Source organism: Alligator mississippiensis, chromosome 1 (genome assembly GCF_030867095.1).
Source record: "Alligator mississippiensis isolate rAllMis1 chromosome 1, rAllMis1, whole genome shotgun sequence".
In the NCBI taxonomy this organism is placed as follows: Eukaryota; Metazoa; Chordata; order Crocodylia; family Alligatoridae; genus Alligator; species Alligator mississippiensis.
In genome coordinates this window covers 296316934-296333068 of record NC_081824.1, presented here as the reverse complement: position 1 = coordinate 296333068, position 16135 = coordinate 296316934, and the positions used below count along the sequence as shown (strand labels likewise).

The window sequence follows — 16135 nt, the reverse complement described above, 5'->3', positions numbered from 1 at the left end:
TTCTTATTGTTTATATTAGCATAATACCTACAGGCACAGAATTAAGGTCCTTTTTGTGGAAGGCACTGTTTGAACATGCAAGAAAACCTCTTCCTAAGAGAGTTTGGAATCTCAATGGACAAGACAGACAAAGGAAGACTCTTAGCCTTTGTTTTACAGATCAGGAGCTGAATATAAAGATGAAGTATGTTCACCTAGGTTACACAGAAAGAAGCCTGTAAGAGAACTGGGAACTGAACAGAATCTAGAAACTCTGGGCCTTACAGTAACCAGTACTCCTTATACAAGGTAATCAAAGGGAAATTAAGGAACTCTGAAGAGGGCAGTAGCCCTTTGGAAGCTTGCTTATAGTTAAGGTGGAACTTCATCAATGAAGGTTGCATGCTAATCAACAACCCTAAAGCATAGGAGATACTGAATTTTGTCTTTTGAAACAATTGTACCAGCTATTTAGTTGGTCAAATAAAAGATGTCACATTTACCCAAAGAACCTTGTCTAAGTCTTCTGACAGACTAGTGGCTCCATGAGGCCTGCAGAAATCAGGCTTTGGAAAGACTGGCATTGGCATTGTTGCTTTGTTTGGAAGACAACTGAGGGAGATTTACTGGGAATCATGGGCTACTCATTTGTCTATAGGCTGCTGGGGGAAAAAAAGACTAGTTATTTCCTACATGCCATGTTCTGAGGCATAAAACACTCTTTAAAAATAGGCTTCCTTTGTAGTGCATAGAGACTTGTGCCTGGGACTTAATGTTGTGCCCATTAAAGTAACACAATGCAAATTATTGGTTTAAGCTCCTGGAAGAAATGTGCTAATGTGAGCAGTTTTTTAGAGACTTTATTTTTCCAACTGATGCAAGTTCTTTTGCTGAAATTGGGAAATAGAACTGTATCTTCCTTTTTCTTCCTTTGTTTAAACTAGGTCCATCATATGAAAAACAGACCATAAGCTTCAGCTCTAGTTGAATGCTATTCCTGTCTTTTGGTGGAAAAAAAAATTGTGCATTGGAAATGAAACTTTTAGAAACTGAGAAAGAGTAACAGTGATGATCAGGGACCCAAGAGGCAAGACTTATGGGGAAAGGCTGAAAGAACTAGGTTTATTTAGCCTGGAGAAGAGATGACTAAAGGGGGATTTGATAACTGGTCTTCAAGTACCAGAAGGGCAGTTATGGGGAGGATGGAGATGAGCTTTTCTGCATGACAGGACTCAGGATGGAACAGGGGAAATTTAGGATGGAGATTAGGAGGAACTTTCTAACTATGCAAATGGTCAAGTACTGGAACTGGCTACCTCAAGAAATTGTGAAATCTCCATCCTTGGAAGTTTTCAAGAGCAGATTAGACAGACACTTGTCTGGAATGCTTTAGTCAAGGATGACCTTGCCTTGAGCAAGGGGCTGGACTAGATGACCACATGACATCGCTTCCAGTCCTACTTTCTTATAATCCTACTTTCTCGCAGTAGCCTGGTACAGCATCAACACAAGGTCTCAAAGGGAAAGTCTAGGGTCTTTGTGAACTCACACCAAAAAAAAAAAAAAGCACCTTTGCCTAGTTCTCCACCTCCAAGCTTTACACTGATGTAACTCAGCTATGTTCATTGAATTTACTCTTTCCTCTCATATCAATGAGAAACAAAACTAGCCCTTAGACTTCAGATGTCATTGTTATGTTACAGACACAGAAATAAGAAATCCAGCTCAGACTGTCTTGGGATACTGGGAATTCATCAAAATTTAAGAAATGCACACAACTATTTAATTTCTTTCCCCAAGAGGTTTTAATAAACATTTGATTTTTTTTTTTAAACCTCTCACAATGTACACCACATTTAAATGTACATCAAGCTCAGATAAAAAATAAAAGCTTTCTTACAAATTACATTTTTCCAGTGAATTGTTTTTGCAGTAAAAATACCTGCTACATAAATTCCTCCTGATCTCTGAAAAGGAGTCACAAATATTTCCAAAAATAGAATTCATATTTTAATTATACAGGATAAACTGGAACACAAAAAAAAAAAAAAAAAGTAAAGAAAAAACAAATCAACTGAAAAAAATTTGCTTGTATACAAATTGTTTTAAAAGGACATGCATAGAAGTTCAAAACATATGCCATTTATCAAAGAAAAATGACATTTATCCATATTAATATTTTCACTTTCAGGTAGAGGAGAAACCACAAAACAGGCCCTTTATGTCCAAGTTTCTTGTAAAAATGCCAAAATGTGTAAAGAATTGGCCAGCTACATTCATGGCAAAATGTTGAATGAAACCCTCTGTATGACTTTTATACTACTAGCATATACAACAGCATGTGCATATTCCTAGCATTTTATAATGTCCCTCAGGCAGATTAAATATTTGTAGAAGGTTGTATGTCCTATTCAAACATGAAACAAACATTTGTGTTTACCTTCTTCCTATTTAAAAACAAAAAACAACCCCCCCCAGACGCATACAATTAGTTTAAATTACAATATACAATATCTGTTAAATAGGAACATTACAGAATTTCAAAAAGAAAAAAAAAAAAAAAAAAAAATCGCAGTATACATAAATTGACTGTTGAAATGGTGAGATTTCCTCCCCCTCTGCTGAGAGAACTTTACAACTGCTATACCTGGTTTTGACGCATTTCTGTACATGTGCAGTATGCTCATGTATAACAAAGATGTACTTTAGAAGAGATTACAGATTCTTCTTACTGCCCATTTTAAATAAATAGTGTGTTTTTTTTAAATGGATCATAATATACAATGTAAGCTATAGTGATAATTTAAGTTTTGAGCTAGAATTCTGATGCATCCCTGGTCTCTCATCCAAGCTTTGGTTTTAAAAACCACCCAGATGAATATGGCAGTGCACACAGCCAAAAAAAAAAACAAACAAAAAAACAAAATCCTACAGCCTTTCTTTGTCTTCAGGCTGGAGTCTGGCCCCATGCCGACTTCTGTTCTGCTCAAGGGACTGATGCAGCAATTTATGACGCCATTGCATCTGATGAAATAAGGCCACTTCTTCCTTCAACTTTCCCTGGTTACAACATTGTTTCTTTAAGGTCCTTATTTCTTAACAGTTGCACCAATCTGAACAGTCAAAAAAGCTGCCTGCAGATGGTTCCCTGTCACAGTTTGAACACGTGATCTCTGCCAGTTTTTGAGATTGCTGTGCTCAGTCTTCTGTGTCTGGCTGCACTCCTAACATGGCATGCAGCTCCTCTGCTGTGTACCCCAGCAAGTTCTGTAGGTCGCATACAAAACGATATACATAACGTTTCCCTGAAGTCTTGTGGATGATATTCTTGTCATAATAGTAGCGTAAGCCTCGGCTCAGCTTCTCATAGTTCATTTTTGGCTTGTTTTTCCTTCTTCCCCACCGTCGTGCCACCTGCAGCCAAAAGGAGGGGGAAAAAGTTAAATAATCTCTCAGTCAGTGGCTGATCTATTGGAAAAAATTTATTAGTAGTCAAGCCATTTTATTTGGTTCAAATGCCCTGAATTCAGTGGAGATATTTGGCTGACTGGGAGTAGCAGGGCTGAACACTTAATAAACAGCCTCTGCTCAGAATACCGGCATTAGTTTGAAGCGAGAAAAGCATAGTTTATGACCAAAACAGTGGACACAATGCCAATTCAGAGTAGGTGGGCCCATGTGACACCTTGTCCCAGAAGGTATTAATAAAAATAAATAAAATAGAAAAAAAAAACCCACCAGTAAACAGAGATGTGTGGTTAAGAGTAAATTTATGAACAGTGCAGTATACTTCCTTAAGTGAAACTTGAATAAGACAGAGTCACTTCAGGATCTGTATCCTAAAGAGATCAATAGGAGTCTTTCAGGGAGCCTTGGATCAGGCCTCTTAACTGAATCAGAAAACAAATTTCATCATCAGTGAAAAAGCTGAAGAAGTTTATTCTAGCTATTAAGTAACTGAAACTTGTTTCTGATCATATATTTTAAATGCATCATAATAGCAATTTGATGGATATCTTAAAAAAAAAAAAAGGAACTATGCAGCCCTCAATATACGTACATGTACATGACATGTCATATGTTTGTGCATTCCCAACTGCATTGCTTAAACTGGGTTTTCTTTAGGCAGTATAAGCAATGCTGTAAATCAAATGTGACAGCAACATGCAAAGTTGGAATGTTCCATCACATTGTTTTCATACACTGAAGTGACTGGACTGATCGATGACCTTGAGAAGTCCTTCACCTTAGCCTAGCTTGTATAGTAACATATTTGCAGACAAACAGATTTCACCAAGAGTCTGATTTTGTAAACCTTGCATCTTGTGAAGCAACTCCACAGAGGGACTGCTTACAGGATAAACACCCTAAATCTTTTTATTCATAAAAAGTTAGGCACACACCTCATCTGGGTCAGCAAGTTTAAACTCCCATCCATCTCCGGTCCAGCTAATAAATGACTGACAGGACTTGTCAGTCAGTAACTCCAAAAGGAATTGCCATAGTTGTATAGGTCCACTGCCTGTATACAAACAAGATAAGAATTGGTAAAATGACTGATTCCAATTAAAGGCTATATTATGGAATAAAGAAATAACTTAATTTTAACTTACTAGTATGAGGCAAAGAACACTGACAGAAAGCTCATTTGTGATGGAAATTTGCTGAGGGGAGTCATTAGAATGAGACAAGATCACCGTTTTCAATCAAAATGATTATTTGAACTAAGCCTTGTCTTTTTCTCTCTTGATTCCTTTCTGCTGACAGATATATTTAAAATCTTAAGATCCTGTCCTGAAGTTCTGGCCCTGGCAAAACTTCCTGAAAAGGAAGGTTTACCTGAGCAAGGCCACTAGCGATGAACAGTTAGTGGGCGAGTCAGTGCCTGTGAACTTAATGAATTGGACACATTGCCTGATCTACCTTCCTTTCAGAAAGTCAGAACTGTCAGTTATAAAAATGGAATGCAGTCTTAGTTTTGATGTGGTTTGTATTTACTTTGCATAGAGCAATAGTCCAGTGATATTTGCTTTATTAATATTTAGATTTGAATCAGTTCATAAAAAAACAACGTTATCTAAGGAAGGGTATACTATACTTCTGAACTACAAATACAAATCTACAGAGGGTATCAGTATGACAAAAAAAGAGAGAGATGACAAGATATACTTTGTTACTTCACTTACCTGTAAAGCCAGCTAGAATTGCTGCAGGTATAACGGGTTTCCCTTGCTCTACGGGATCACTTCTTTCTTGAATGTAGTCTTTGAAAGACATTGTAGGTTTGTTCAGACACAGAGACTGGTTACAGTCGTCTTCAAAACTTTCATAGGATGGAACACGTTGTAAGTCCACTAAAGATGACTGGCTGTTCCAGGACTGAAGCAAAGAATCTGAGCTTTCATAGCTTTCTGTGCCACTGTCACTCGATTCATGCTCTCTAAGCTTACCTTAAGAAAAAAAAAAATTATATAGTCATTGTTACTTAGATTATTCTGGCAAACAAAACTATGTAAAGAAAAAAAGAACATACAGCATGTGGCCAGGGGGCTAAAATTATGTCTTACCAGAATTATCTATCAGCAAATTCAGATTTCTTGAGAAATCCTGGTTCATGGAGCAGTAGTTCACACCAACTGGTTCTAGTTGAGTTTTGGGGAATATTGGAAATTCTTGATCTGGGTTGAGGAGGTTTGGTCTTGCAGAAGTCTGACACATATCATTCAGGAGATCGGGTTTGGAGTAACTGAGGGTTTTGGGGTAGCTAGGTAGCAACATACCATATGGGTTCTGTTCCGTATTAACACCTAATGGAAAATTAAAGAATTAATAAGTAATTCACAACAGTCCTTGTTACAACATAATGCCTTGGAAGAAGAACAAACCCTGGGCTCCCCAATGCTACATATACACACAGGCAACCAAGAAATATATTTTGCTTAAAACCTGGCTGAGTGAGGGAGAAAAAAAGAGCAAGGAAAACTATGCTATGATCCTAATCCAAAGTCTAGTGACAGTGGGAGGCTACCTTTTCTTCAAAAGGCTTTGAACCAGATTATCACATAACTGGTTATCTCCAGTATGATTAACAGACCATTGCTCAGAGCTCTCTGGTTCAAAGGGACTAGAACCAACTGAAAACGCTGTGAAAGCTTAGGTAATTCTGGGAAGGTCTTTTCCAATTTAGGAATCAGCGGATTAAGAGCTAGAGAATTCATGCGTTAAAAGTACAACTCTAAAAATATACAAAGCTGGAGGATGGGGGAAGAGGGACTCCATGATCCATGTAATTTCTCCCCCACCTCCACCTCTACTCTACCCACACTCAAAGGCTGGCAGCAAAAAAGGGGGTTAAATACAACTCCCACTAAAAAAAACCAGAATGGATAAGTTTTATTCAAGGTGGCAATAGTGATGTTCTACATACAGAGTTTGGATACTACATACACTAAAACCAAGCTTGTGTTTCAACTGACTTACTTAATGAGTTGTTGTTGACCCAGTGAGGGGCAGAAGTGAGATGAGAAGATTCAACATACTGATCTTGTGTCTTTTCTTGGCTGTCTGAACAAAACAGAACAAATGCATTTCTATTTACTGATCTGGACAGGAACACTGAGGAAGTCTTTAAGTATTTTTGTGGGGAAAACAAAAACAAACAAAAAAAAAAAATCAAGCTTTTGAAAAGAGTACTTGCTAGCAGGTAATATTTAATACCAATGAAATTCTGATATTCAGCCTGTCTAAAAATCTGCAGCATGTTTTAAGGCTAAGATTCTGCAAACATTCATGCAACTGTTTAATTTGTATACACATGCAGTTCCAAGAAGCGAAAAGATACTAGGCATGTGTGTGTTTGTGGGATCCGGGCTTTTGATAACTGTTTTATACACAAGATAACAACACAACCAAGTTCAGCTAGACAACAAGACCACTGGTTTGTCTGCTACTGCCCAACAGTGTAGTTGTCTCAGTACTGGTCCTGCGCTTATTCACTTACTACACTGCTTTGGAAGTTGAAAATCAGTTTATAGTAACCATAGAACAAGAAGTTTCCACTTTTTTTTTGAGCAGTTGCTTAGGCTCCCATCCTGCAAACTGACTGGGAGGCACACATGAATGTGTCCATGGTGAGACCCATTGATTTCATTTGTCTGGACTGATTTTTGAGTGCATTTGTGTAGGTTGTTTAGGTAGTTAAATACAAAATTTACTGAAAATGATTAAAATAGTGTTTGTCTTCATTATTGGAATTACAGTTTAGATTCTGGTCATCTAGCTACCTTTTATCATCTGTTCCAGGTGTTCCCACAGAATGTCACCCACATAATCAGGTGCCAGCTCCAGGAAATGTTCCTTGCCTAGGCTGCACAAGTTTTGGCCATTCATGAGGAACCGATGAAAGTTTACATTGGACAAAGTAAACTCATTGGTAGCCCATAAAAGCCACTGACAAACTTGGTTTTCAGTCCACAGCCAAGGGTCTGTAGGGAGAAAGAAAAATAGAATAAAATTTAGAGGCAGCTTTTGAAATTAATAAGAACCTAAAATAAGTTTAGTTAAAAAGAAACGAGTGGGGACTCAAAATTAAATAGGATTTTTAGTTCATCATCAGAAGCTCATCTATCAGTAATTTATTCATCATTTTAAAACAATATTCTAAATTTTCCTGCCTTACTCAGTTTTAAACAGTTGATGAGCTCATTTTTCTTATGTTGAAAAATACAAGCTCTGCATGCCCCCCATTTATATTAGTATGTCTAATCTTTCCACATAAACCTTGCCAAATTCACACAAGATGTATGTTTGTACTTTCTAATAGTACAATTCCTTCTCATTGAGAATTATCTAACTAATTGTTACTTTTCACTTTTTTCACTTAAAAAAAACAAACGAGGTTATAGAAAGAAAGCACTTACTATTTGGAATACCCAGGCGACACCGTTCTTTGGTGAAACCATTAAAAGTATCTTTTAAGGCCTGACTCATCACAGCCTTACTGCATGGGGTCAAGAGTGGCAATTCACAGTTGTTTGACTCTTTAAAAAGGAGGAGAGGAGAACATGTAACTATTTAGTTGAGGGGTAATCATGATAGAGAATCTATTTGGTTATTTAGGTGGCTACAAAAGGAGGAACTGAAAAAAACCTAAATAAAACAAGCCAGTCATGATACATCCATTTTAGGCCTTCCAACATTTGACTTAACAACACTACTACAATCAGCTGTAGTCTCAAAACTGCATCATGACAAAATAAATCTTTGCGATTGATAATGATACAGATCCTCACTAACTTCTGGTGGCAAGAAGTGTAATTTGGTTATGTGGGGATTTAATGATCTTTGTTAGGGAATAAGGTGAGAGATGCTTCATATCTTCTAGTGTGATTCTAGTGACTATTGTGTAACAATCTCTCTACCCCAGATATTTTCAATCGAGTCTGAGAGCTTTAGAAGAGGCTGTGATGAAATGGCTTGTTTATGGATGTGTCAGTCCTTTGAGTTTATAGTGTTGTCATGTTTTATTCAATTTTATTCAGATTTTAGCACTGTGCATGCAGCTGCAAGGCTATTCTAGCTTTTTAAGCCTTTGGTCCTGTCAGGAGTTCCACATGATAAAGCAGGTCAAACACCACACCCACACAGTTCATTGCAAGATGGTGCCTATGTGTTTCCATCACACTTGTTACCAATATATTGGTGTGCTTGTTTGCTTGATGATGTCTGACTAAAGTACTAGAAATGGAAGCTTAAGAAGTTGATAACGATCAGCAATATTAGCAAATTATTGCACAGGCAGTCTCAAGTCTGTTCCAGAAACTTTCCACAGACACCAATTCCTTTTATGCTCATGAACTCTGCTTCAACATGGGAAGCTGTAAACTATCATTGTAACTACTCTTGCGAATAAAATTAAAGTGTGTTGGCAAAGTTAGAGCCCTAAAGTAACTTAAAAAACAACTCCCCCACCCGAAACACTCCACAATGCTTGTTTTTACATTAAAAAAAATTATTGTTGCTCAAAGTGAAAGGGTTACTGAAGCCAATACCAAATACATTTTATTTGAGCTGTTGATATTGCTGTTCAGACTACAGAACAATATTTACCATAAGAAGTTGAATCAAAGCCTGTTGGCACTTCTTGAAGCGTCTGATCTTCATTTAATGTGGGAAAATATCCAGCAAATAAAGAATTTGCTCCATCAAAGGTGTCAAATGCTGGCTGACGCTGCAAGATGGTTTAAGAAAACAAGTACGCAGTGTAAGCATTTTATCAGAGCATTGCCAAGAACAGCTAAAAGGAGTTGAATTTCCCAATCGTTGATAAAAACAGGATTCAGACTATGATACATGCATTAAACTTAAGTTCAAGTTATGCATACAAGAAACAATATTAACATAAATGTTTAAGGCTCCAACTACAGTGAAACAGTTCTTTGATATGCTCTCTAGGTCCCAACATGAATACAGCTACTGCATTTAAAGTGTGCAGCCTGTATACATATGTACAAGCGTGTTTGTATAAGTTATACATCAGAACTATTCCCGTCTTTCCTGACCCTCTAGGCCAGATCCTACATAGCTAGTGTAAACTGGCATGGCTCTACTGGCTTCAGTAGAACCATTTTACAAATCATAGGGCCAGATTCTCAATCTGTATAAAATAACTGTGCAACCTTCATAATGTATTAATGCTGCTCATTTGCATTTTTAAGACTGCACTGCCTGAGTGAAACTAAGTCAGAGGCTAAATGACCTCAATTAAGCTTTGATGTTTACACCACCACTGAGGTGAATAGGCTGGGGAGAGGGGTAAGTGCCTATATGAGCTGTTAATGACTCTAGCAAAATGCTACTACAGTAAGAAGCACAGCACATCTGTTTACAGAGTGGCAGCTGCATCTCTGCAGTGGCAAAAAGGCAATATAAACCTCTTTTAAAAAGTTAGACTGTAAGAAGTGATATGAAAAGACTTTCTTCTGGTACTTTATAAAAAGGCACAAGTAGCAGAAGATATTTTAACCTTTCTTGGAACTTGAGTTGTACATGCACAATTGCTTGATATACTAAATTTTTAAAAAGAAATCTGTAGTAGTATATGTATTGTTTTAACCTACTGCAGTAGTGGTATTATCCTCCGAGTAACAATTATAACGATATGAACAGATAGTGAATAATTGAGGACTGAAGTAAATTTATTTATATATTTTTTAAAGATTTAATCTACATCATATTACTAGGAGCTGTGGTACAGCCCCACATGACTTATGTAATAGTTTCTCATGTGATTTATTTTTTTAGTGGTTTAAGTTACTGAGAGAATGTAATTTGTTCTAAACAACAAAAAATGTTCAGGAACAATGACAAAGAATAAAGAGTCAGGATAAAATACTTTAAAGCTCTCATCTAAATGAAATGGTTAATAGTAGCTGCCTAGAAGACTCCTTTTATGTTAAATAGAGAATAGCTCTGATTCATCACTAGTACCTAGAAGGAAGGCCAAGTTCTTTCAACATCATTTGGAAACTCCTGTGTTTTGTGTAAATAGATGACCCTTATACTGAGTCACTGGAAAAAATGCAGTACCATGAATGAGTAGAAAGCATGCTGGATTTTACACTTGTGAAACATGAAACTCATCTTTGAGCAAAGCCTTCAATAACTAGTAGAGGAAAACTCTACATGGGATAAATCCTGCTCACCTTACTCATAGTCAACAGAACGTTATTTGACCTCAAAATATACATGAGAGCTGCTATTACAAGTTTACGTACAACTTAAAGCAAATCCAAAAGAACTGCAAATAAGTAACGAGTACCTGATAACGGACTAGTACCTTAAAGGCTGAGACATGAAATTGTGTTGTTACTAATGTCTATTTTGTTTTATGCCTGGCATAAGAACTGTGTGCTGTCCTATACAGTAAACAAATTAACAAAAAAAGTTCCCCACTTCACCTCCACTTCAGTCCTTGAAGCTCACTTAAACAAATCTCTGGTATCTGAATTGCTCTAAAAATAAAATCCTCAATGATCACAGCATTTCTTACGGTTCAAGGATTCAGAAAGTCTGACTGGTCTTTATTCAATTTACCTTGATCGTCACTATATAAAGAATCAAGGCTGAGATGCGGGGGGAACTGTCATATAGATAAAGAGAAAAGCACTTGCAGACAGCTAGAAAAGGAATCTTTTATTCCTACTTTGTCCTCTTGTCTTTAAATTCCTTCTAAATGGAGTCAATACATTTGAATAATTATAAAATGTAATAGCCTGCTTTTGTTTTCCTGCATTACACTCTATTTTCATTTGGTATTAGGCTTGCATGTAATAAATTAATCACAAGACAAGTTCTAAATTTTCCGCATACCATAGTAATGCTTTTATATAAATAAGAACTAAAGCTGCATATCAAAATGTGACAGCCACACAAAGTTAAACACAGAAAGACCCAGTCCTGCTGCCTTTACTTGCACCTAAATGCCCGTTACTTCAAAGAATTAGAACTCAGTATCTGACCCTATATTTTACTATGAGATCTTTAGGATTGGTGGGAATTATGATGGAATTAACTGTTCATCCAATATGTTTGTCAATTTTAAGTGGCTGGATACAAAGGGCTTGCTCTAGTTCCACTTAATTGAAGTGCCAACTAGAGGAAGAGAACCTTGTCTGCAATTAGACTTTCAGTACTTGAGAATCTATCCTCTCATCAGCATGTCCATACAGTTCCTTCATTAGCATTAACAGACTATAAATATAATGCAATGAGTAGATGCAACCTTTTGGCTTTAGAAGCATCTAGCCTAAGAGAACTCACCTTGAGGATTCCTCTGTAGAGGTTAGACACAGGAGCTACCTGATCCATGTTCTTGATTCCAAAATCACTCATCTGAGAAATAGAAACAGAATGCGGGAAACATATTATTACCCCTGTAAGTGCATATTCACGAACAGAAACATCTTATCTGCTCTAGAACAGAACAGGTTGAGTAAGGTGGAGCAAGAACAGAACTAGGTTATGTGCTATGTACTTGGGCAGGGCCCAATTCAGCACTCTCTTTCCAAGGGCTTTAAAAATCAACAGAAACAAGCTGTATCAGTTATGGGGTGTGATCTCTTCATATTGCTAGTTGACATAACTCTGCAATGTAGGCAAGGCCTCAAGCATACTCAGATTTGGAGTTATTTGTCTTTTACTGCCTCTTAAAAAAAAAAAAAAACCCCACAAGCCAGCTATAAAACATTTGGGATATTCAAGAGAGGAGACAGATTGTAATGAGTTCTTTATCAGGCAAAATTCATAACTGAGAATGATCCAGAGTACACTGTTAATTCAATCAAGCAGACTACTGCATGTAGGTTGCATTCAAAATGTGAAACTTAATAGCCTAAAAATAATAGCTTGTTGATAGCTATGTTTCGATTATTTGTCATGGGATTCTTGTGGTCAGTTGAATAAATAAGCGTTTGAGAAGTATCAGGGAAAAGACAACCCACTATAAAGGAAGGGAATTACACAATACCAACTTAGGTTCTTTGGGCATTTCAAAGGCAATGTGCAGTATAGGTTCTTTGGATAAATACAATATCTTTTATTAGACTAACTAAAATAGCTGGAAAACTTCTCTGCAAGCTTTCAAGTACAAACACCTTGCTTCAGCCAGAGGTTGCCTCTGCAGCTATGTGCTCTTCCTGGATGGGATAAAATAGAAGCCAGAGGCTTCTTGTCTCCCATCCAGGAAAAGCATATAACTACAGATGTTCTTCTTTCTGCCTGAAGCAGGGTGTTTATACCCAAAAGCTTGCAAAGAAGAATTTTTCCAACTATTTTAGTTGGTCTAATAAAAGATACTGGATTTACCCAAAGAACCTTCTCTGCCTATGCCCTTAGACCAACACGGCTACAACCAACCCCCATATACAGTAAAATACATTTTTAGTATGGTTTTTACCATGTCATGTCTGGATGGTACATGTTTTAACTCTCCCATTTTATGGGAATGGGAGAGTTGCCTATTCCAAAAAAAAAAAACAAAAACAAAAAAAACCAAAAAAAACCCCCAAAGAAACAAAAACACCCAACCAAAACAAAACAAAAAACTAAAACCCAAAAACTAGTAACCTGATTTTCTTTAAATGAAAGAGAAAGCAACCCCAAACCATCAGTTAAACTTTGCATGCTTCATAACTGAAAGTGTAACTAATTTTTTTTTTTTTTTTTTTTAAACAAAGAGTGTCAGGCTACCTCTCAAGTTTCCACTTGAAAGGGTTTCTAACTGAAACCAATGAAACCAATAACTTGATTGCAGTAACACAAGAATTGTCATACTGGCAGAAGTACTGTCATATAATGTATAATACAAAGAAACAGAATTGTGTGATCTCAGGACTTGTACTCTGAAGTCTATTTAATGGAATAAAAAGTGATAAGATTACTGTGCATTTACTCAGCAACGAAGCTCAGACAAGGAAGTACCATTTTTTTTGGGGTGGTGTTCAAGTTTATCATGATGACGTAAAAAGTGAGAATAAATGCTCTACTCAGACTCTATTGAAAAGCTGTTTGTTTAAACACTTTCCTCCTCCCCCCCACCTTTTACCTCCTCCTGATGTTGATTGTTTCAGCCTCACAGAAACTGTCTAGAAACTTGTATGCGTTTTGAAATTCCTTATCAGGTAAAGGACATCAACAAATGTTCTCCAGTCCTTTTTATTTTTTTAAATGACTTTACTAAAGGTATGTAAAACTCCAAGTGCAATCCTAAACTGGTTCAAAAAGAAACTGCAAATAAAAGGTTTTTAGCAAATAAACTGCAAATAAAAGCTGGGCTGACTATATTTGTTTTCTCTAAGCAACACCCTACAAAATCTGTCCAGATGCAAACAAACAGATGATAAACCTATTCCCTCCTTTCTATTTGATCACTTTAAAAGCAAAATTAAAAAAAAAAAAAGCAAACAAAGAACAATAACCTAAGGACTTGTTTCAGATGCAATGTTAGCTATTTCTGAGTATAAAAGGCTTATGACAGAAAATATATTAAATGCATTGAAAGGAATTGTCAGCTTCACAGATCATCAATACCACCCAAGCATGTAATATACAGCTATCATTTTACTTAAATTAGATTATTAACAAATGTTATACTTTAGAGGGAACTTTGGGAACTAATGAACTGTTCATAATATATGCATCAAGTTTCTTTGGTCCCTGCTCTGAAGATACTACAGTTTAAATGACTATTCTTCTTCTTCTACTGTGGCTTTCTTTCTTTCTCTCTTTCTCTCTTTCTGTGTGTGGTAGCAGCATTAAAATACACAGAGAAGGAGTGTCCAGCTCTGAGAAGTAACTCCTGAACACGGCTGCATTTGTGTGTGATATCACATTACTTAGGTTCTTAATAAACTTTAAATATTGGACCCATCCTGTATTACTAATATGGCTTCCAAAGATTTCAGGTGCAATGGTGAAAAGCAGCAGAGCTTTATCACTGATCTAGAGGAACAGGATTTTCTCTTCCATATTTTCATGATTTGTCTGAGTAGTGTTCAGAGTACAAAGAATAATTTTATGCAATAACTAGCATATCTGACATTCTTCCAGTTACTAAATGTAGCCCCTAGGACCATTGCCACTTGCTCTTCTAAACACACTATGATTTTTCTGGATCTTGTTTTCAAAATGTATGTAGCACACTGAGCACTGGAAAACAGACTGCCAGTTCAGCAAATTCAGGCTACCAAATCCCTGCATATTGACACCACAATATCTACCTTCTAACCGAGTTCAAGTTGTACAACAAAGATGCAAACAGGCCTAGTGTCACTGGCTTGTGCCTGCTACTAGAAAACAAACGGGGCTGAGATACCCACCCTTTCAGTGCTCTTGAAAGGGTTAAAAGAGTGTTTTTTTCTGCATGGATGAAAGCTGGTGTGTCTTTTCAGAGACAGAGAACAACAGCAGGATGCTGCTGTTGGGCCTGGCTGCTTATCCCACCCCCCACTCACCACACACTGGCATTGGGCTTGGCTACTTCAACCCCCACTCAATCCAATCCACCCACAACTGCTCCTTGCCCTTGCCGCACGCCTTCTCTCCACACCCCCGCACGGCTGCAAGTGGGTGAACCTGAACAGGGTCAACAGGCTCAGGCACTGATTAACGAATTCTGCCGAACCGGGGCCCACAGCTTCCCAGCAGGGGCTGAGACAGAGTGCTTGCTTGTGATGCCCGAGAGCTGGCAACCGGTTGGAAGTCCAAGAAACAAAATACAACAAAATGAAAAAACCCACAAACCCCAAAAACCTACTCAACCAAGCCAGCCTGTCTAAACCATCATAACACCTAAGAGCTGGCAAATGGTTGGAAGGCCAAAGAAAAAAAAACAAACAAACAGCAAACAGTCACTCAACTAAACCAAACCAAGCCAAAGTAGCCTGTCCCAGGCAGACTAGTCTGGCAGGATGGATGCACAGAGCTACATCTAAGCCAGCCTGTCCTAGGCGGGCTCCTCTGGCAGCTAGAGAGGCAAGGCATAGGGGGCTGCATCTAAACCAGCCTGTCCAAAGCCGGCTTGTCTGGCAGAAGGTGGCCATGCTACCAAGCCAGCCCGTCCTAGGCGGGCTCCTCCGGAAGCTGGAAGAACAAGGCGCAGGCTGCGGCTCCACATCTAACTCGGCCGGCCCCAGTCGGGCTCCTCCAGCGGCTGGGCCGGCAAGGCATCTGCCGTGGAGCTAGAGGGTGTAGAGCCCTCCGGGCAGGGCCAGGTTCCTTCCCCCCGCCTTCCCCAGGGAGCATCACTGCCGCGGCTGCGGCCAGGCGACCGGCCTCCCCTACCTGCTGTGGCTGTGGCTGCGGGTGCGGGTGCGGAACGCTGCGCTGTGCTGTGCCGGGCGCGAGCCGGGCAGCCGCTCTTCAGAGGCAGCGGCGAGAGGAGGAGGAGCCCGGGCCGCGCCCCCGCCCCCGCCCTCTGGGGCGGCCCCAGCGTCTCCCGCGCGCACACGTGCACTCATCCTCCCTCCCTCACACACACACACACACACACACACACACACACTCACTCAGCCTCGCGCTCTGTCTCACACACACATGCACGCACTCATTCCTACCCTCAGCCTCACACGCACTCACTCACTCACTCACATACACACAC

General features: G+C 38.6%; 1 protein-coding gene across 1 annotated transcript; it reads right to left on the bottom strand.

Moving 5' to 3' along the window:
• Positions 1-1760: 1760 nt before the first annotated feature.
• ETS2 (ETS proto-oncogene 2, transcription factor) lies at positions 1761-15917 on the bottom strand. The gene is made up of 10 exons (XM_006269409.4): positions 15820-15917; positions 11800-11871; positions 9088-9208; positions 7899-8018; positions 7263-7463; positions 6460-6543; positions 5547-5786; positions 5166-5429; positions 4383-4501; positions 1761-3393 (listed from the first exon to the last, which is right to left on the bottom strand). Exons 2-10 carry the CDS (start codon positions 11869-11871, stop codon positions 3178-3180), a joined length of 1437 nt encoding a protein of 478 aa, XP_006269471.1. The 5' UTR covers positions 15820-15917; the 3' UTR covers positions 1761-3177.
• Between the last annotated feature and the right edge of the window lie 218 nt (positions 15918-16135).

What these genes read in the sequence shown, in the direction of transcription:
- ETS2 (XM_006269409.4), bottom strand. Translation starts at nt 11,871, where the DNA reads ATGAGTGATTTTGGAATCAAGAACATGGATCAGGTAGCTCCTGTGTCT. An exon ending in TCTACAGAGGAATCCTCAAG is followed by an intron (nt 9,209 to 11,799) that starts GTGAGTTCTCTT and finishes ACCATCTTGCAG; the next exon opens with CGTCAGCCAGCATTTGACAC. An exon ending in CCTGGAACAGATGATAAAAG is followed by an intron (nt 6,544 to 7,262) that starts GTAGCTAGATGA and finishes TGTTTTGTTCAG; the next exon opens with ACAGCCAAGAAAAGACACAA.